The 21,347-nt window shown below is 41.4% G+C and overlaps 1 protein-coding gene across 8 annotated transcripts in view; it reads right to left on the minus strand.

Annotated features, from left to right (window-relative positions):
- Positions 1–21,347, minus strand: part of NCOA2 (nuclear receptor coactivator 2) — a 285,796-nt gene that overhangs the window by 39,485 nt on the left and 224,964 nt on the right. For all 8 annotated transcript variants that reach the window (XM_027596559.2, XM_027596602.2, XM_027596551.2 and 5 more), the window contains 6 exons: positions 19,674–19,851; positions 16,794–16,982; positions 13,192–13,293; positions 12,771–12,914; positions 8,927–9,074; positions 5,943–7,212 (listed from right to left, as the gene is read on the minus strand). In XM_027596559.2, the coding sequence (XP_027452360.1) occupies positions 5,943–7,212; positions 8,927–9,074; positions 12,771–12,914; positions 13,192–13,293; positions 16,794–16,982; positions 19,674–19,851 (2,031 nt within the window). The remainder of the gene's footprint in view (positions 1–5,942; positions 7,213–8,926; positions 9,075–12,770; positions 12,915–13,191; positions 13,294–16,793; positions 16,983–19,673; positions 19,852–21,347) is intronic.

Consider the following 21,347-nt stretch of genomic DNA (forward strand, 5'->3'; position numbering starts at 1 on the left):
GTTTAATTTAGCCACGCATTTCTAACAGAAGATGGAGGCATCAAATATGGGAAAGATACATCTTCGGTAAGGGTTGGGTTCCAAAGTCAGCATCCTGAAGTATAGACGGAGACAAAATGACCCTTGGGGAGACACCTCACTGTGCACCTATGTCCCCTCCAAGGGTGACACAGGTTCTCCTCCGGAGCGGAAGCACACTGCTGTTGTTTTAGCTGAGTCCTAAAATGACGTAGTGTGTAATGTGCGTAGGGGCTGTGCTGCACTTAAAAACCCTGTAGCTACATGTTCACACTGCTAGAGCCATAGAACCCAAACCCAGTAACCTCTTGTCATCCATCTCATGATGGTTCTGCAAGGGTACATACTTATGGGGTAAAATGGTGGGCAGAACTGCTCACACTACTTAATCACTTCGTAGCTGCCCCTTCCTTTCTTCTGAATGTGTACAGATGATTTTGTGTAAGTTAAACGTACATGTAAAGTGACTCCATTGTAAATCCATCTTTATCATGTTTTGCTGAATACAAAAGGATAAACATCAGTATGAACATCTATTGTCCTCCAAGGACAGTTCCTGGAACACAGTCATGGACACTCAGTCAATTGGATGAATTCCTTTAACCATATTAACCTGTGATTTAAGAAAATTTCCCAGGATCAACTAAATTTCTCACAGAAATTCCTATAATTTCCATTATTTTCTCAGAAAAATATTTCATAAAAATGTGTGATAAATATCCTTGTAATTGTGTCATTAAAATAACTATAGCGATAAGAGGTTCTAATAAATGGAAGTTTATTGCTGTCCTACGAAACCAAGTTTCCCTACTATGCTGCTGCCTTGTGTAGAGTATTTTATTTATTTAAAAGCTTTTATTTATTTATTTGACAGAGAGACACAGTGAGAGAGGGAACGCAAACAGGGGGGAGTGGGAGAGGGAGAAGCAGGGCTTCCCGTGGAGCAGGGAGCCTGATGTCGAACTCGATCCCAGGACCCCGGGATCATGACCTGAGTCGAAGGCAGACAACCAACGACTGAGCCACCAGGCGCCCCTAGAGTATTTTAAAAAGTGGCCCTTGAAGCTCATTGTGTGTGTGTGTGGGGGGTGGTTGTGGGGAGAGTAAGGGGTGAAGGAGGAGGAAGGAGGGGGGAGAATAAGTAAAGTAATAAGATACTTGAGAAAGCTCTGCAGATTGCCTTGGATGAGAAACAGCCAAAAATAAATAGGTTCATATAAACAGTAATAAAAATAAAGTATACTATTATCCTCAGTGGATGCTCTTATACTTGGCCCCCAATCCCAGATATGTGTAGAAGAAAGCTTTTACAGTGTAGATTAACAACAGCCTGTGTCTAGACTATCTTTCCTTTTTACCTTTATTCTTTTCACCCAAATAAAATTATACTCTAAACCACATCCGTCAAACAGAAAAATAACTATCATCATAGTTTCAAAGAGTTGTAACAAGATTCATGATTCTTCCTATGTAATCTACTCGTGTCTAATATAATGAGTTGAAAATAAGTCTAACGTTATACGTATAACATGTTAAAATAGATTTGGATGGCTGGGTCGCCTGGGTGGCTCAGTCGATTAAGCGTCTGCATTCGGCTCAGGTCATGATCCCAGGGGTCCTGGGATTGAGCCCCGCATCGGGCTCCCTGCTCCATGCTTGTGCTCTCTCTCTCAAATAAATAAAATCTAATTGTGTGTGTGTGTGTGTGTGTGTGTGTGTGTGTGTGTGTGTGTGTGTGTGTGTGTGTGTGTATTATTTGGATGGTTTAAATCAATTTATTGGTTTTTCAATTTCAAATAATTAGAAAATTTAAAATGCAGTATTTTCCTTGGTTGATTTTTATTTTTAAAAAGCATGTATTAAAAACTGATTTTCAAGTTTTTAATCTCTGCCATTTTAAGAGCCGACCAAATTCAACTGTGGATCAGTCTAGTTCCGACAAGTAAACACTTTTTTGGGGTGCCTGGATGGCTGTTGTTAAGCGTCTGCCTTCGGCTCAGGTCATGATCCCAGGGTCCTGGGATTGATCCTGCATGATCCTGCATCGGGCTCCCTGCTCAGTAGGGAGTCTGTTCCTCCCTCTGACCCTCCCCCCACCCCACCCCCGCTTTCTCTCTCTCAAATAAATAAAATCTTTAAATAAATTAAAAAAAAAAACTGAACACTTTTTTGTCTTAAGAAAGCCATGTAGGAACTTCTTGGTTTCATAGTCAAAAGAAATTGGTTCTTTGGATCCCCATAACTATGGACATTATTCGAATTCATTCAGCTTGCCATCAGAAGAATACATTATGTAATTTTCCCCACTGGAGATAATATTGTTTTGCTTGTGCTTATTTCTTGTTAATTTTTGGAGTACACATTTAACATTCACCTAATTGTCTTAAGTATACTTTAAATGATCTTCATCAAGGACATAAAATTCAGAATGTCTACTATAACCCCTACGGCTGTTTGGCAATAAAATCTGACAATTATGGCATTTTCTTCTGTAGTTATGTAAGTTTTGGAAGTGACAGATTTGATCACATTAAGTTTCTGATCAAATATCCCCCCTAAATTTTTTTAAGCTTTAATTCTCACCAAAAGTTCTTCTAGTCCATGTCTACTTTTTTTTTTTTTAAAGATTTTATTTATTTATTTGACAGAGAGAGAGACAGCGAGAGCAGGAACACAAGCCAGGGGAGTGGGAGAGGGAGAAGCAGGCTTCCAGTGGAGCAGGGAGCCTGATGCGGGGCTCGGGGCTTGATCCCAGGACCCTGGGATCAGGGCCTGAGCAGAAGGCAGACACGTAACGACTGAGCCACCCAGGCACCCCAGTCCATGTCTACTTTGTTAGGCATTTCTTCACAAGACAAAAAGATTAATGCCTGCCTTTAAAATGCTTTGCCAAGATTCTTCAAAGTTTTGCTTAGGCATCTATTCGAATGCTCAAATTAGCCACATCAATTTGAATAGTTAGTTTAAACTATTTCAGGCAGAAAATGAGTCAGAAAGATTTTTATAAAAGTTCTACAAAATGAAAATTGGACTTGATTTCTTTAATTTTTCATTTTTCTGGTTTTATGAATTTTTCATGTGTCAAATCAACTTGTTCTCTGAAGGAAATATAAAGAGCATATGCATTTTAATAACATAAGTGTTTTAATAAGTTACAAAACATTTTTTCAAAAATTTAAATAAAAAGTAATTTTACCACATTTGCCTAACATAAAATTGCTTAAAAAAAAAGGTAAAATTGTTAAAAGATGGTAATACAATTCTACCGCATTTGGTGGGAAATTTTCAGGACATTGCCAGTTTAAGATACAGTTTGCCTTTCTGGTGGAGCTAAAGCAAGATGTTCCTTTTAGACTAGCTCTAAGCCCTCATAACTGGCCCAGTAGCGTTAGAAAGAACATAAGACTATCAACATGCTCTACTGGGTAAATAAGTGTGTAACTGGAAAGTCGGTAAACATATTGGAAATTTTTCAGTCACTGCTTCCTGTTGGTGCCGAGATGCTGTAGAAACAAATGTTGTTTAAATAGTCTACCCAGTGAAGAACGCTATTTTAGGTATAATAGCACCATCGAAGTACTTCCTGTCCTTAATAAGTTATAGGTAGGTTAAACACACACTTGGTTAATGGCTCTTTTCGGAGTCAAAATAACAAGCCCGTTGACTGCATAATTCAGGCTCCCTAACAGTTTATCTTATTAAATAAAAAATTTGCATTCCCCTGAAATGAAAGAAAAAAACTTTAACAAACTGGTACAGCAGTTAAAAGGAGATACAATTAATCTGTTTTGGGAATACTGAAGGCAAGCAGGAGGCAAAAGAATCATTGTTTTTTCCTTAAAGTAAGTCATTTTAACTTTGATCTAAATTTAGTTAATGCATACTTCCTGTGGTAACTTTTCTTTTCAAGTTGCAATGTTTTCAATGTTAAGTTTGCTCTGAAGCAGTATTTTTTGGCGGAGTTTTATTTTTCAAATGGGAGTGAATGGAGGGTGAGACCAGGGGCTGGGTTTCATTAAGAAAAAAAATGGTGTGCGTGTGTGTACACCCTGCTTTTTGGTCCCCAAATAACAGATTTGTGCTGATGTTCCCTAGGTAAGATGATTTTGATTAGAAAAACGTGTCTCCTAAACAACAATTAGAAATGGCAAGTGACTCAAGGACTTAAAAAAAAAATTCTTTTTTTTTTTTGTCAGTTTCTTGTCTGAAGTTAGCATCATCACACACTAAATATAGACATGCCAAACAGTGTCCCCCTTCCCTGACCCTCTAAGTCCCTAGGGCCTCAGGCCTGGGATAGAAATAAATTCTGTGTATGGAGGGAGGGGCCAGCCACTTAGCCATTGAGCTAAGGTGGCCCTCATGAGTCACCATCTTGCCCTCCGGCATGTGTTAGGGAGACGTGAGTGACAGTATCTGTGCCTGCCACTCACTCTGTATATTCTAATCTAGTAAACCTCAAAAGATGAAAACACTGACAGTTATCGATAGTTTCACCCTACACTTAATCCAAGCTTTGCTACTAACTTTCTGCTGAAAGAAACTGAGGTTCCCCCACTTACTGATTTTACTGTATTACAGAATAGCGGTATTGTCGAACTCTGCCGCTAACATCTAAGTTCCAGGGTTAATTATCAAAGATGATTATAGAATTAGGATGTTTCCCTGGTGAAGGGCATGGAGGTTTAAAAAAATCATATCTCTCTTACAGGAATACAGCAGCTGCCAAGACATCAAAGTGAAAGAAATGAAGGAAGCTAAGAGCTTGGAAGGGCGGATGGAGCCCCGCTCTGTGGGGCGGGCGTGTTTGGCCTCAGCCTTCCTGATTCCTGCTTTCAATCCTAGCCCTGCCCCCGGGCCAGCCTCGGCTGACTCAGCAGAGTTCAAGTATAGCAAGGGAGTGTTGCTCTCTCCTCTCCCCACGCACACCTAGTCCCCCAAGACAGGGACACATCAACTCCCTACTTGCAAAACAAATTTCAAGACAAATTAGTGAACCATTTTAAGTAGAAAGGCCAATGCAGCTTCTTCACTTGTTAACCAACGAGGACTTAAAAGATTTGAAGTCCAGGGCTGTTCCCAGGTATTAGAGAGGGAGTTGATAAAGCAGGGTGAAGTCTTGGATCATTAACCCAGCCCGTCACTGAGTCCCCAGGAAACATCTTATGCCAAACCATTATGTCAGAAATAACTCTCCAAAAAAGAAAGAAAGAAAGAATTCTTTAACATTAACCAGAAGGTTCGGCTGACGATAGAGAAGGGCGCGATGTTCCTCATTAGGTTTGAAAACCAAACTCTGATCTTAAAGAGAAAGGTAAATGGGAAATTATTTAATGAAGTCTGCTCTGACAAAGCCAGTTTCAAGGAAGTGATTATCCCCAATTTAGGCATCTTCTATTAACAGGGTCAGCAAACTACAGCTGGCCTGTGGGCTAAATCCTGCCCACCACCTGTTTTCCTATGGCCCCGAGCTAAGAAGGGATTTACATTTTTTGATAATTGAAAAAAAAAATCAGAAGAGCATTTTGTGACACACAAAAACTGTATAAAATCCAAATATCAGTGGCTGTCAGTAAAGTTTTATTAGAACACAGCGCCCTCATTTGTCTGCATAGTGTCTATGGCCGTTTTTGGACCACAGTGGCTGTTTGGTCCGTAGAGCCTAAAATACTCACCACTTGGCCCTTTCCAGGAAAAAAAAAAATAGTCAGTCAGCCTTCCCCTCGTGGATGAAAGTGTCACTCGTTGCTAGACAGGAGTATTTGGAACAGGGACCTTCAGTGAGAATTAACTCTGTCTCCAAGTGAGAACAACAAAGGAGAAGGCTTATTTTTATCCCTTCACCTGAGGCCTCCAAATGCCCCTGTGAAAATCCTTGATGGATATGGATTAGTATACCTGAGAGAACACATTACACAACTTACCTGCTCACTAGGCTCAAAGCTCATCTCCTCCTTCTCAGTTTTCATAGCTATTAATTTTGTGTTACTGGCAGGGTCTGTCTTACTGTCCAGTCGCTCAAGTTTGGGGGTCATTTCTGGTAAACCAATGTCTTTAGTATCATCTTTATCTAGCAAGTAGCGAAGTAGTGCATTCTCTTTCTTCTTGGGGCTCACTGGCTCTTGCTTAATAGTCACTTCTGAGCCGGAAGCCGTGCTGTTGGCCTCCTGGCTCAGCTCTTTGCCTGTGGCTTCTGCTGTTAACTTAGCCAAATCCACAGGGGAGCTGCTGTCCTGCAAGAGTCTGTGCAAAATCTTATGCTTCTCCTTGAGCGAGGTTCCATGTGTCGAGCCAGGACCAGGCAGGCTCGCTGTGGAGTCCTTGTTTGTGTCCGAGAGGGAGCTGGGTAAGGGCGAGGGCTCCATCTGGTCCGATTTGGTGGTCAACAGCTGCAGGAGTTTGGTCTGTCCTTTGCTGTCATGCAGCCGATTCTGTGCGTCAGCTCTCTCACCGCTCACAGCCTGGGGCATGCTGGAATCGTCCGCCTCCTTCTGCTCTCCTGGACGGCAGGTGCTCTCTGCTTGACCAGTCGTACCTTCAGCCGGCTCCCCATAAAGCCCGAAACAGTCTTTGGAGTCTAAGCTCCCCATCTTGCTGAGTGGGGGAGGATTCATATTAACGGGGGAGTTTTGCAAATTGCCCAGTTTTAGGTCTGGTGAAGCCAGCGACGACCCTAGTGAGACCCCGTGCCCCTCGCTGAGGGCCTGAAGTGCGTTGAGGGAACTGTTGGTGTAGCTATGGCTATTTCCTGTGCTGCTGCAAACTCCAACAGGGGAATGCAAGCTTCCTGCGGGCGAAAACTGACTGGGTGGGATTCGAGGGCTGCCGGCCACTCCGGGACTCATGCGATGCCGCGGTGAAAGCATGGAGTTGGGCTGTCCTGGATTCATGCCAGGGCTGCTCTGGGAGGGACTGTTCATTTTGAGTGCATAGTTACTACCCTGAGGAGTGGTTGCTTGCATGCTTGACACATGGTTCATTCCCCCAGAACCACCAAACCTGCCCATGGGCATGCCCATTTGTTCCTTTGGGCCATTGATGGGAAAATTTATATTGCTACCGAGGGTCATGTCCTGACCTGGGTTCCCACTGCACATGGCCTGATGGGCAGGGCTGCTAGAGCTAATCGGATTCAGTGGCTTCCCCATCGCTTGTCCCGTCAGATCCGGATTCATGACACACACATTCTGCTCTCTGTACGATGAGGAAAGAAATATAAAAGGAAACACATTTAGCGAGTTGTTATTAATTTTAAAGAAATGAGATGGCCTCTTTTCTTTAAAAGAACAGACTACATTTAAAGGACAGATAATACTTGGATGAAACAATCTGCAATTATGGACAAGACTGAGCACGCATAATTTTGGACCAAGAGGGATGTTTTTCAGTCAACCCATTAAGATGTCTGCGGTTTTACAGAGGAGCTGTCTTTAAATGTGACTGCTACTGGATTGAAATTGTAGTTACCAGAGAAGACATTAGAGGGGTTCCAATTACATAATATTATCTTTCTCATTACATGGTATATTATCATGAATAACTGAGAACTTTTACCATCTTAAAGGAAGGACCCTAACAAGCAGAGCTGTCTTCAATTATTTGCCAGATCACAATTCTTAACAAGAGACACATCTGTAAGCCCAGAGAGCTCCGAGGTATACTACCCGGCTCAAGACGGACAGCAAACTTAGTGGGAGAGGGGGGAACTCGCCCCTAACTAGTAGAGACTCCACAAGTTCTAGAGCCAGTAAAGTTATCAAAAGTATTTAGAACTAGATCACCTTGTCTAACAGATCCCCTTGCAGGTCAAAGCGAGAGCCTCCAACACAGACAACATGGGACAGAACTTCAGAGTGACCTTGCTCTGTGATCTTATTCCCCAACGCCCAGACAACTCCAATCTACTCCCTTACTGGTGACTAAAAGCAGGTTTTCCGGGCTAGATGATTTTCCAAGCCCTGTGAGCTTTAATTTACAGCCTTGGCAGTCACTTGTGAGTTACCACATGTGTTCACAAATCCAAACAAAACAGGTTTCACAAATTGTCAAACATCAGCTTTCACTTAGGGGGGTGAAATTTGGCACATCTGTAATCACTTTCAAATTGTTTCAGTTTGAGGTCAGATTTATTAACAGTTGGCAAACAGGGATGCCTGACTTTTTTTTTATTCCTAAATAAGAAAGTATATAACCGAGAAATGTAATAAAAGGGGATTCTTTAACCAGAGCAACTTTATATATCTTCTGATAGTACCTCATCAAATTTTATATGGCACATACATACATATTTATATAACTCGAAATGTAATCATTTTCCTAAATTTGTGCTCTAAAACAGTATAGTTTGACATTTGTTTTAAAATCAGCATTCAATTTTCTGTACTGTCATTTTTTAATGGAAATGTTTATTAGCTTTCAATCCAAAGGCCAAAATCAAGAAGTTAATTTAAACCTGAGGGGGGGAAAAGTCTAAAATATTCCCTCTAAATATATATATTTGGAAGTTGCAGATTTCCACGCCCAGGAGCAGAAGTCCCACTAGTGGCTTCACTATTTCTGCACCGCATGTGTCACCCCTGGGAACGGACTGACTTCCCTTCTCCGGTATGACAGGCGCTCCTGTTGGAGCAAAGTGAGCGCTAGCCTGTGTTCTTCCAGCTGGGTTTTAAAATTCACTAGTAGTAAGGCACAGATTCCAAGTATAGCCTACTTTGCCGGTATCCTAAGTTGTCTGTTAGCCAAAAGTTCGTAGCAACTTACTTTTCTATTTTACCTGCCTGGGGCTGATGAACAGAAATGTCTCACAAGGCTGAAAAGCTCTGGGGTGGGGGGGCGCGGAATCTATTGCTTCTGAACCATTTCCTCTTGATTTGGGGAAGGGAAAATGATTTCTTAGAACGAGGATTACCTGTGAAGCATATGTAACGATATTACAAGCTGAGGTTCATTAGTAGTCTGAGAACGGATGAGTTTGCTCTTCGTTTGTGCAGCAACAAGAGTGCCATCGGACAAGGAAAAACGATAGATTTGACTGAACGCCAATCCTTGTCTCAGCACTGTAGGCAAGCAAGGAAACAGAATGCATGTTTAGAAAAAAAAAAATCTGAGAGTGGGGGGCGGGATAAGACATACTAATAGTAATAAACTTCATCTTCCTATTTTCCTACCAGCATGTTAACAAGAGTTGTAAGTACTATTTCATGATATTGAAACATTTTAACATTTTAAAAGCACGTTCATTTTTTACTCAAAATACTAATATGTTGTTTGGTTTTGTTTTGTTCTAAATAAGGCTTGGACCCTCAAACTATATTCTTTTTAAAATCTTCAGTACCATGATGAAAGAGTGTAAACCATTTGTTGGCTCAGAACTAGTTTTACAAAGATTTGTTCAAAATATCAGAAAACAATACAATGCGTAAACACGATACTTTTAAAGTATACAATTTGCCTTTAATTTCCTTTTAAACTAATAAAAATATTACAGTAAAATTTATGACATTAAATATATTCTCTGAACAGTCATCTTTTCATCTTGAAGTATCTCATAATACTATCACCCATTCTGTTTCTCAGTGTGTAAGAAGTGTTATTTCTGTGGACAGGACAACAGGAAGGAAAAGATAAACAGAAAAATCTTTTCAGAAGAGAAAAAGGCTAAATAGAAAACTGAAACAATAAAAGTGGAATTGGTTTAATTTCTGGATAAAGGATCTGGTGTTTCCATTTTCAAGACAACAGAAGAAAATATAACAAATCAACTAGGTTAAAACAATTTCTCTTAAAATAAGATTTCAGATTTATCTTTTAAAACAACTATATTTTAAAGCTGTCAAATACTGCCTATTTAAAAAGAACACTTTTTTTAAAAAGAACATTTTGATTCAGAAAAAAAGTAGCCATATAATTTGGTTACCCTCTTAAACCACTTTAAGAAGACTACCATGTTTTTCTCACATAATCCTCTACATATATGTTGTGGATTGAATAGCTAGCCCCACGAAGAGCCAGATTGAGCACATTCACTATGCCACAAAATTGCCACAAGTGAGTGAGGGAGGGAGGGAGTCACTGACACACAACATAGATTCTGGTTTTTCTTTAAAAAAGTTCACTTTGAGCAATTTCCCAAATGAAACCCCCTGTGCAGTTTTAGTTACACGCAGTATTTAGGTATTTCTGCCATCAACTGTTACATGAAGTTACTCAGGAGTGGCAGTCCTGGAAATGAATTACTGTACGTCTCTGTATCTTGCTTTGCACAATGAGTAGGTTCCTATAAAGCAGAATGAATACAGTATTTATAACGGGATTCCTATTTTGAATAGCTTACAATTTTGGAATTTCATCTGTGATCAGTTAAGATTTTCTATTTCCATTTAATTAGATATGTTTAAGCATGCACCTGAATTCATTTAGGAAGCTCTTCCATTTAAACACAACTTTTAGATTTTTACTCAATGTGATTGATTATCTTCAATCTTACCTACTTCATACGTTTGGATGCAGGGTATTTCATACATTTTGTAGTTTCCCTTCAGTGGGTCCGGCCTGTTTAAGCCTACCACAGTGACTGATACATTTCTATAAACCCTTTCGTAAGGAATCAGGAAGCCACAGAATTGAGTGTAGGGCGTTGCTACTCAGGGCTCAAGGACACTGAACGTGTTTGCTCATGGTGATTTCTTATTCATATTTCTTATTCTTACTATTTTTTATTTTATTGTTTTTAAAAATAATTTTTATTTATTTGAGCGAGAGAGAGGGCACAAGCGGGGGGAAAGGGAGGGAGAGGGAGAAGAGACTCCTCGCTGAGTTTGGGGCTTGATCCCACAACCCTGAGATCATGACCTGAGTCAGATGCTTAATCGACTGAGACAGCCAGGCGCCCCTGTTGTTACTATTTCTTTTTCTTGGAAGATTTATTTGAGAGAGAGAGAGAGGTAGGGAGGGGCAGAGGGAGAGGGGTAGAGAATCTTAAGCAGGTTCCACATCCAGCACAGCACGGAGCCAGGCTCCAGGCTCAGTATCATGACCCTGAGGATCATGACCTGAGCCAAAATCAAGAGTCAGAGGCTTAACCCACTGAATCCCCCAGGCACCCCCATTGTTATTATTTTTTAAATTTTAAACCAGATCTAGTGAAATAGTAGGTTAAATACTGATTTCTGCCAAATATAGACTCTTTACTTCCTCTTCTAAAACTTTTTTTTTTTAAGATTTTATTTATTTATTTGAGAGAGAGAGAATGAGAGATAGCACGAGAGGGAAGAGGGTCAGAGGGAGAAGCAGACTCCCTGCCGAGCAGGGAGCCCGATGCGGGACTCGATCCCGGGGACTCCAGGATCACGACCTGAGCCGAAGGCAGTCGCTTAACCAACTGAGCCACCCAGGCGCCCTCTTTACTTCCTCTTATTCTTTCCAACTTAGAGAAAAATGCTGAAAGGCACAAATTGCTGGATTATGTACTTACTTCTAAGAAGGATAAATAAGATGAAAAAGAGGAATAAGATGAGAAAAAAAGAAGGGGATGGGGAGGGAGGTCATCTACTATGATTTGTACTTTTTCATAAGCAATCTTAAAGCACAGAGTTTACGCATACAAACACTACCGGTAAAATGCTAAGGTCACAGATGCACATTAAATGCAAGATGATAAGCTAAACCTCTGTTTTCAATGAGGAGTTAGGACTTTTTCTGCCAAAATGCAGACAATCTGCCAAACTGAGTTACAGGGCACACTCTGCTGGCCCACAGGCTTCACGGCCCCTCCCTGGAGAATCCAGGCCTCCGAACCGGGTGCACCCTGCCAGGACATACAGTGTCCTGTGAGAGGAGGACCAAAAGACCAGGAGAAGTGTCTCTCTCCCCCACTTAGTTCTTAATACGTGCTAAGGAAAGGCAGTTTTTCTTGTTCTCACCAATATAACAAAAACCAGAACGCACTTGAGGAAATGTGATTCTGTGCAAAGCACAGCAGAGGGACGGCCAGGATGTGCCTCTGATTAAACTCCAGTGCTGACAAGCCAGTCATTTCACCCGCTTCTGCCTCCTCCTCTATAGCTCGAGTCCTAACACCTACCTCACAGGTGCGTTGAGGATCAACAAGATACTGTACAGAAGGAAGATGCTGGACACAGACCAGGTGCTCTGTAAGGGCTGCTATTATTACTGACCTAGGACTTTGAAGTTCTGGGTTTGGTTCTAGCTGTCTTGTTAATTAACTGTCAGTCTAGCTGTCCTGTGACCTCAGACAAGTCACTTCATTTCTTCAGGCCTTCTAGAAACAGTCTTCAGGGGTCATCTGGAAGGAGGGCTTGGGACCCCACTGTTACCTCTACTGGGAGTTCAGCTGCTCTTGCAAATTTCATTTCATTCTTATTTCCAGATTTTCCTTATGATTCAGAGATTTCTTTTGATATTAAATGGCACCTTATTATGTAGTCTTATACATACAGAAGCCTTAGGATCAGAGAAAATGACCTCTTTCCCTTCCCTTTCTTCTGTTTTTATGAAATTATCTGCTGTTTATCTCATTCTTCTGTCCCACAGGTTTCTATTAAATTTTCCTTTAGATGGCGACATTTTCTGGGCCAGACGATGCAAGTACATATGAACACAAAAAGTCAACAGATCCAAGTTTCCTGAGGTGAACTTCAGGATCACTGTTTCAGAGAAAGCTCCCACAGGAAGCAGGAATATAGCATAAAGCTACGTCAACTTCAAGAGAAATACCACGGAGAGATGCTTACCTTCATGATGATGCCTCTTAGCATAGGACACGGATTCCCCTTCGTGCTGTGCATGGAACTTCTGAATGCACCTTCTCACCAGGTCCTCCCAGCCTGGTTTCATGGCTGCCCTCATGGTGCTAGTATCCAGTGAAGTGATCTTGCCTATTAAATAACAGCAAGCATTACACCTACATACTCATCTATTATGTATGGAAGTGATTAACATTTTAAAATATAAAAATTTATTTATTTAGACTAGGTAGCACAAGTACACGAAGCAAAAGGGCAGACAGTGAAAATAAGTGTCCCTCCCTCTCCTTCCTGCGGCCCCTGGACGCTTCCGCCCCAGTGTCCGTCACTGTCCCCCGCTTCTTCGCAATCTTCTAAACAGACTCCCTGCCTTACAAATATGTAGATATTCTTTGGAAAGAAAAGGTACCTTGGAGATCTTGGCGAGTAGTAAAACTTTCTGACGAGGGAAGAACTGGTCTTTCCTTCATAGGAACTCTTCGTGCCACACAAATCAAGCAGGACTGCAAATCTTCAATCACATACATTTATGGTTACCGTATGAGGCTTTTTCAGTGATTCACACAAACTCAAATGTATTTATGATAACACGACCTTGTAAATCAACGCAGGAGGGAATGGAAAACACTATGCACCTCTGCTGCTCACTGACTTCACTCTCTCCCCGCCTGAGTGGGAAGCCGCTGGGGGACGACAGGCTAGGGTGTGCTGTGTAGGATGGGCTGGGGGAGGTTGGGGAAACGGCTGAAGCCACAGGACACACGCTGCAGAAGTCCACCCACGGGCTGGTGGGGGAGCACATAATCCCTTCTTATTCAATGGCTGACAGTGACAACCAGCCAAGTTCAATGTTAAGTACACAAATGACGAAAACTAAAATCCGATACTCTGATCTGCCAAGGGTTTGCTTCTTGAGTTTTTGGTTTATCACGCTACAGGAACACTAGATATACCTTCTAGCCAACCATGTAACTAGCCCTAGAATGGCAATATGCACTTTACAACAAAGACTATAAACTGAGTCTGGAGGCGAATTCAGAGAACAAGTCCTGGAAAGTGTCGTATGTGCCAGAACAGCCGCATGCCCGGTTAGAATCTCAGCCCTGGCTAGTTTCTCACAGAGCCAATGCTGAGCCTTTACTACTACTTAGCCACTTCAATTGGTTTATTCACCCTTGTTCACTTCTAGAGAACAGGGAAATGTTTTATTTATCTTTGTAACATGCAGAGCACACTGGGTAGATTTTTCAATTTCAAAAATGCTGGAAAAAAGGTTAAAAAAAATAGTCTTCATATTTTATGTCTGTTTGACTTATGACTGTTCATCTTTAAGTCTGGGAAAGAATTTCTTTGAATATATCCAGTAATAGTGGGTATCTCAAATATAAATGTAATCCTCATTCTCAACATAATAAAAAGCTAAATTTTTGAGCACTTACTACGAGGTAGACATCTTTTTAGCTGCTTTAGAGGCTACTGATTCACTTAGTCCTAGTGACAACTCTACGAGGCAGGCTCTGGTGTTCTCCCCATTTACCACAGGAGGAAACCACAGCGCAGAGTTTCAGTAAGTTGCCCAACAATGTACAAAGCTGGTGAAGCCAAGATTCGAACCTGAGCACACTATGGCTCGGAAACCCCACTCTCACGCCATATTGTGTTAACATCTTAGAACCAGACTTTAAATGTACAAAAATGTTTAAATATACAGCACAAAACCACAAATTAGATCAGCTATATCTTTTTTATACCACTTTAGAACAGTATCCTAGATGGGTAACTGGCAGCACTTAGTCTATTGCATAGAAAGAAAAAAAAAATCCCTCAACATTGCTTACATAAAAACTTAATTTTGAAAAATTATGTCATCTATGAGAGTTCCATTACTTTTCAATAAAATTTAAATTACAAATTACTTGCATTTTTTTTTCAAAAAGAATGAACTACAGATCTTCTTCAACTTACAATGAGGTTATGTTCTGATAAACCTATTTTTTTTTTTAAGATTTATTTGAGAGAAAGAGAGAGCAGAAGCAGGGGGAGAGGCAGAGACAGAAGGAGACAAGCAGACCCCTCACTGAGTGTGGAGCCTGACCTGGGGCTCAATCCCAGGACCCTGAGATCATGACCTAAGCTGAAATCCAGAGTCAGATGCTCAACCAGTTGAGCCACGCAGGCCCCCCTGATAAACCTATTTTAAGATGAAATATTGAAAGGTAGAAATGCATTTAATACACCTAACCTACCAAACATTATGAGTTAGCCAAGCCTACCTTACATGTGCTCAAACACACTAGTCTACAGTTGGACATCATCTCACACATAGCCTGTGTTTTAATAAAGTGCTGACCATCTCATGTAATTTACTAGATACTATCCTGAAAGTGAACAACAAAACGGATGCACGGGTACAGAACAGTTGTAAGTGTACCAGTTGTTCACCCTTGTGATCGCACGGCTCACTGGGAGCTGTGGCTCGCTGTCACTGCCCAGCATCCTGAGGGAGGACTGTAGGGATATCGCTAGCCGCGGAAAAGAACCGAATTAAAAAATTTGAAGTAGGGTTTCTACTGACTGTGTATGGCTTTCGACAATCCTAACGTCAAAAAAAAAAGTAAGTCAAACCATCGTAAGTTGCGGACACTCAGGATTATTTAATGTCGATCATGGTTCAGGCGTATTCGTTTAATCCTGACTACATTCTGATACTGGGATTGTTGACTTTACTTGATAAGAGAAGAGAGTGGGGGCGCCTGGGTGGCTCAGTCATTAAGCGTCTAGTCTACCTTCGGCTCAGGTCATGATCCCAGGGATCGAGTTCCGCATCGGGCTCCCTGCTTGGTGGGAAGCCTGCTTCTCCCTCCCCGACTCCCCCTGCTTGTATTCCCTCTCTCGTTGTCTCTCTCTCTAATAAATAAAATCTTAAAAAAAAAGAGAGAGTAAACTGATGCTCAGTGAGGTCAAAAAACTTGCCCAAAGCCAGAGTTGGTAAGTGGCTGACTCAGGAGCTGGCATGTCTGATGATAAAGCCCATGAGATTCCCACCCACCACGCTTTCTCTTCTATGCTTTCTCTTCTATTCTGCACGCAGAATGCATTCCTCAGCACTGCCTCGTAGGAGAGAGGGTCACTTGGTGGCACAGAAGGGCTTACTTGGGAGGATACGGGGGGGTGGGGGGGTGGGGGGGTGGACGCTACAGCAGTGTCCTTTAAGGGGAAGGGCCTGAGATCTTCGCCATCACTCACTCCCATCTCCATCCTCTCTTAAGTATCATTCTATTACACCATATTATGGACCTGCATCCCTGGATGAACTATACGGAATCCATTAACCCCTGGAAAGTATATGAAAAATATTGTTTGTACTTGTGCATCTTTCTAGGTCTGTGGCTCGTTGCTTGCAGTAGACATTCAGTGGAGCCTCGGATCCCTGGGAAGCTTAACCACTAACAGAGCTTCTCTAGCAGGGTAGCCACTAGTGGCTGTGTAAATGTAAACTTAATAAAATAGAAAATTCAGCCCCCCAATTGTATTACTGAAATTTCAAGTGCTCAGTAGCCACATGCAGCTAGTGGGGCCTGCATTGGACATGGACGATATATAATACTGCCATCACTGCAGAACATTCTGTTGGAGAGTGCTGTTTTAAAAACTTAAAAATTGAATTTATGGGACGCCTGGGTGGCTCAAGTAAGTTGGGTGTCTGCCTTCGGCTCAGGTCATGACCCCAGAGTCCTGGGATCCAGCCCTGCATCGGGCCTCCTTGCTCGGCTGAGAGTCTGCTTCTCCCTCTCCCTCTGCTGCTTCCTCTGCTTGTGCTCTCTGACAAATAAATAAAATCTTTAAAAAAAAATGGAATTTATCACAAAAATTAAGTAGGTTAAAATGAATGAAGAAACCACTTCTAAATTTTTCTTTGTGTGGCCACTCATTTTAGATAATTAAGTATGAAAAAAGTAGCACAGGAATAAATACACAGATATGTAAGATATCCTACAGATCTGGCCCTACCTTCTCCTTCTTCTTTGATGGACTTTGGTTGAGAGACAGCAAAGCACTGCATAGTTTCATATTTCTGATGTGCGTCCTGGTTATCGTGACCTTCCTCTTCTGAATCAGGTAAAGGTTTTACCAGCATCCGACAATTGAAGGTATGGCTGTTCCGCCGAGGAGGTTCGCCAGACCAGGATCCCCCATTCACTGAGGGAGGCAAAAGCAATCCGATAATTATAAAGAAACGAACATCAGACTCGCTGCTGTCAAATTATCAAAACACTGCTAATGTTTTAACAATTTGGGAAAATGCTTGGGATTTTCAAAATAACTTCTACGCCTCTTACACTTCACGCTGACTCCTTCCCTTCAGGTTCAGGCCTTGTTTAATTATTACTAGAACACTGTTCTTCATTTTTGGGTTTTCCTTACTCTGATTTCTTGGAAATTTAGTTCAACCTACTTGTACTTTAGGTAGATATTTTACCCCGAGATATGTTACCCCCTGCTCAAAAATCTGGAACTGGCACCAACTTACAGCATGCATTAAGTTCTTAAAAAGGATTTTGCCTTGATGTAGTCAGGGATATGAAGGCCATTCGAACTGATAGATGGAATCTCACTAACCAGCCCCACCTTATCCCTCTAACCAGATCTCCCACACTGGCCAGCACAAGCCTCCCCCACCATCCTCCACCCCTGGTCCCACACGGACACCAGTGCTCCTGCCACCTTATCTCAAGTGTCCAGTGGCCGCTATTTCTCCCACCCCGATGTACCCTGCTCTGAGGCCGAGATCCCCACTCTGCCTTCTCTCCCAGATCCTTCTTTTGTAGAATTTTACAAATTTTGGTGTGTATTCTATAACTTGGCTGTTGCTGAATTACTCTATTTCATGCACATTTCCTCAATTCGACTGAAAAATCCCCACAGAGGCACTGCTAATGTCATTTATTTCTTATCAAGTGAAAGGTTACTTCACAGGTCTTCTCCTTTAGTGTCAATACTTAGAAATGTATGTATTAATTCAAGAAAGAGAGAATGACACAGAGGAAAGACACTTTGGGGAAATTTGAGAAATCAAGGGAAATAAAAGAATGACTGATTTGGAGACTGTAAGGTTGTTCTCATGGATCATCAGATCCACTTTCTCATTCCACAGATGAAAAAACCTATGAGAAAGATCTTCAGCTACTAGAAGAGCTGGAATCAGAACCAATCCTAATCATCATTTTGGTATTCTTTTCTTTACTGTTCTTTATGTTTTATCTGAAAAATATTACGACCAGTAGGACAATGAAAGAGAGGATCGGAAAAAAAGGGCCAGTGATAAGATAAGCAAACATACTCTCAAAGCTCCCTAGTGGGAAAATACTTAAAAAGACATCTAGGTGTTCTGGTGAATGCAACGCTAAGTGCATAGCCACTGGGCTGCCAAGGAATAAAAAAGAAAACACACCCTGGAAAGAACAAAGGAAATATCAAGTTAACTGCAAGAAACTGTTTTAGAATTACAGAAGGAACCATAGCTAGCTTTATACGTCTATGCAGACATTTGGGAGGTTTCTTCCGCCATCAGTAGTCTTAAAAGCTTATTTCCATAATGGATACTACACAGAGAAATGAAAGAAGAAAAAAGAGTTCTTATTAACTCAGGTTAATAAGTAATTTTAAAACATAAAAAAAGTACAGTATAAAGTCAAGAAAAGAGCTCTTTATAGACAAGTGAATTAATAATAGTGAATTAATAAGTATGGGTCCTTTGAGGAAGTCATCAAATTACTGAAGAGATCTGAAATATTAGTTACTTGAACTAAGAAATCCCATTTTCTTGTTCATTTACTAGAGAATATAATAAAAGACTCTCACATGAATATGCATATGTTTTGTGTTACTGTTGCAGTCACTTTGAACAAAGGGTTATCATACCAAGGAAAAGCTAGCCATCATGGAATTTAAAAAGGGCCTTCTTCTATTTACTGTGGTTAACAGTAAGACCGGCTAATATAAACCATTTGAAAAAAAAAAAGAGAACAGAAATACTTGCTAACTCAGGACTTGACCTTATTCTGTACTAAAATATGCACTTCCTTTTATCTGTGAAGATGTTCTGAGCATCATCAGTCTAAGTGAGAATATTAAAAAAAGAACCCCTTAGTAAGTGGGAACGTTCATACTCTGGAGCAGCAGGTAAGGTGGGCCCACGCCGTGAGCCACCCACTTTAAAGTGCGGCCTTCGATACTCCCGGACACTTTTGGACAGCATCTTCAGAGGGAGAGGAAGTCAGCAACATGGGTGGGACAGCGAGAGTGGGTACGGGGGAAGAGCCACCGAAGCGTCTGGGAAACCAAAGAGCCCATTCAGGGCTGCCGGGCTGGGAGCATCCGACCCTCTACATGCCCCTTGTTCCTTAATGTCGAATCTTCAGAAGGCTGCAGGCACCCACATACATACTCTCTTCGCGAGCAGCACGCAAAATTTTGTTTTTCTGAAGTCAAACCTCAAACTTCTCCCGACCTACTACTTCTTAGAGCCATGGCCAAGAAGCACAAATCGGAGGTGGCTGGCACTGGATGGAGTGGGAGGCCATGTGGCACCCTCTTAAAAAACACTGAAACAAACCCCACGACAACAGTGGCCACAGGAGTCCTTTCCATCTGAATAATTGTCATGTACTTTAAATACAGGATCAAAACAATCATTCATTCAAGATCCCTATCTGCAGATGTCCTCTTCTCCAGGACTTTCAAGCTTAAATATTTAATGTAAGTCTCTCTAAAGAACTACCCAGTTACTCTTATCCCCAGTTGACGGAACACCCAGTTCTATGTGACCCTCTCCAACCAAGATGATGTGTGCCTGGGGGAGGAGGGAGACCCCAGCAGATAATCATTTACCTATAGACTTTGGCAGCAGGTTTTTGACAAATTCAGTGTGGTCCCCAACATGCAGGATGCTATATACACTTTTGTTCATCAGCTCTTCTTGGTTATACCTTAGGTACTGGGTCACATTCTCCGAAACAAATACAACGTTGCCTTCCAGGTTCACTACAAAGAAGAACCCATCAAGGGCCTAAGGGAAAAGGCACAAATTGTGTTAGAAAGGACACAACAGAAAATCATATGCAGCTGTTAAGAAGGGAGGATCCCTTTAAGGGAAAGGTGTAATTCACATGTGGAGAGAAAAGAGATTTCTGTCTCTCTCAACCCCTCTCCTAGTTTTGGGGAAAAAACTAGTACATTTTCTTGTGATGAAATGACTCCATCTTAGTAAGTGGGAGAGAGCCTAGATCAGGGTTTCTTGTCACAAACTAAATGACAAATACTAACTGTTATTTTATCAGGAGATAATTACTACCACGTAAGTGCAGGCATTTATCTGTATTTTACAAATTATATTGATGGACTCCACCTGGCCAAGAACAACGTTTATGTTACCAACCCAGTACAAAGTAATTATGTTCTATAGTTTCTCATGCAATACAATGGGAGGAAAGGGTCATCGATAATTTTCCTTCAGTTTAAGGATTAAAAAAAACCCCCAAACTTTGCCACCTTTAAAGCGGCCAGGGTTTAAATGAAAAGAACTGCAGATGTTCTCAAACGTCAATCCTTTATTGTTTGGGAAAAGGGTCTGGGAAGGAAGTGTCTCTCTGATAATGGCAATGGGGACCGCACGCTGAGACGTGACCAGTAGAGTCTGAAGACTGGAAGGGGACTTGAGGTTTTAGTTTTTGACAGTGAGAACTGGAAAGTTAACTAATTGTGCCCTTCTCTATTACTTGTTCTCCAAGGTCATGGAGATGCAGGTCCCTAACCACCTAGATAACATTAGAATTTTCCTGCAGTGTGGCTTGACCTCACTCCTCCTTGTTGTCATTCCAGTCTAGATCAGGGAAGGACAGAAAGACTCAAGGATCATTTCAGGAAATAAAGATAATGAGAATAACTAGCAAGCATGTTTACTGTGCCTAAACACATTGTGTCATCTGAATATTTACAACTCTGGAAGGAATGTTTTACCTTCTCCAATTAACAGAGGAGGAAGAAATTGAGGCTCTAAGAGGTGAAGTGATTTGCATAAGCTTTTGCAACTCAGTGGCAGAGCTGGAATTTGAATCCAGGTGCACTCAAAAGCTCATGCTTACGATTACTCTGCAGCAGAGTGTTCTACTTCAGTATTTACCCCAGTCTTTTCCTATCATGTTCACCTTGGTGATATAAAAGGTGAGAGTTCAGGCAGTTTCTCTTAGTGACTCCTCCTTTCCCTTTTTGATCTGTGCTTGTCAGAGTCCTGTTTTATAGATGAGGTGAGTGATCAAGACTAGAGGAGGCTTGATATTGATCAGGCATACCTCGAAACAGGGCCACCTGGTCTACCCAGTTTGTGTTACAGTTACCCCGTGCTATGTATTTACTACTATTTTTAGACGTGCATGTTCCACGTACATATTGATATAACAATGTGTATGGATGGGGCATGAAGTGTTTACTTTTATCCTAGTTTGCTTTTTCCTTAAGTTATTATTTAACAGGCTATTCTGTGAGCTTTCTTTGAATATATTCCAT

This window comes from Zalophus californianus, chromosome 4, assembly GCF_009762305.2.
Source record: "Zalophus californianus isolate mZalCal1 chromosome 4, mZalCal1.pri.v2, whole genome shotgun sequence".
NCBI lineage: Eukaryota > Metazoa > Chordata > Mammalia > Carnivora > Otariidae > Zalophus > Zalophus californianus.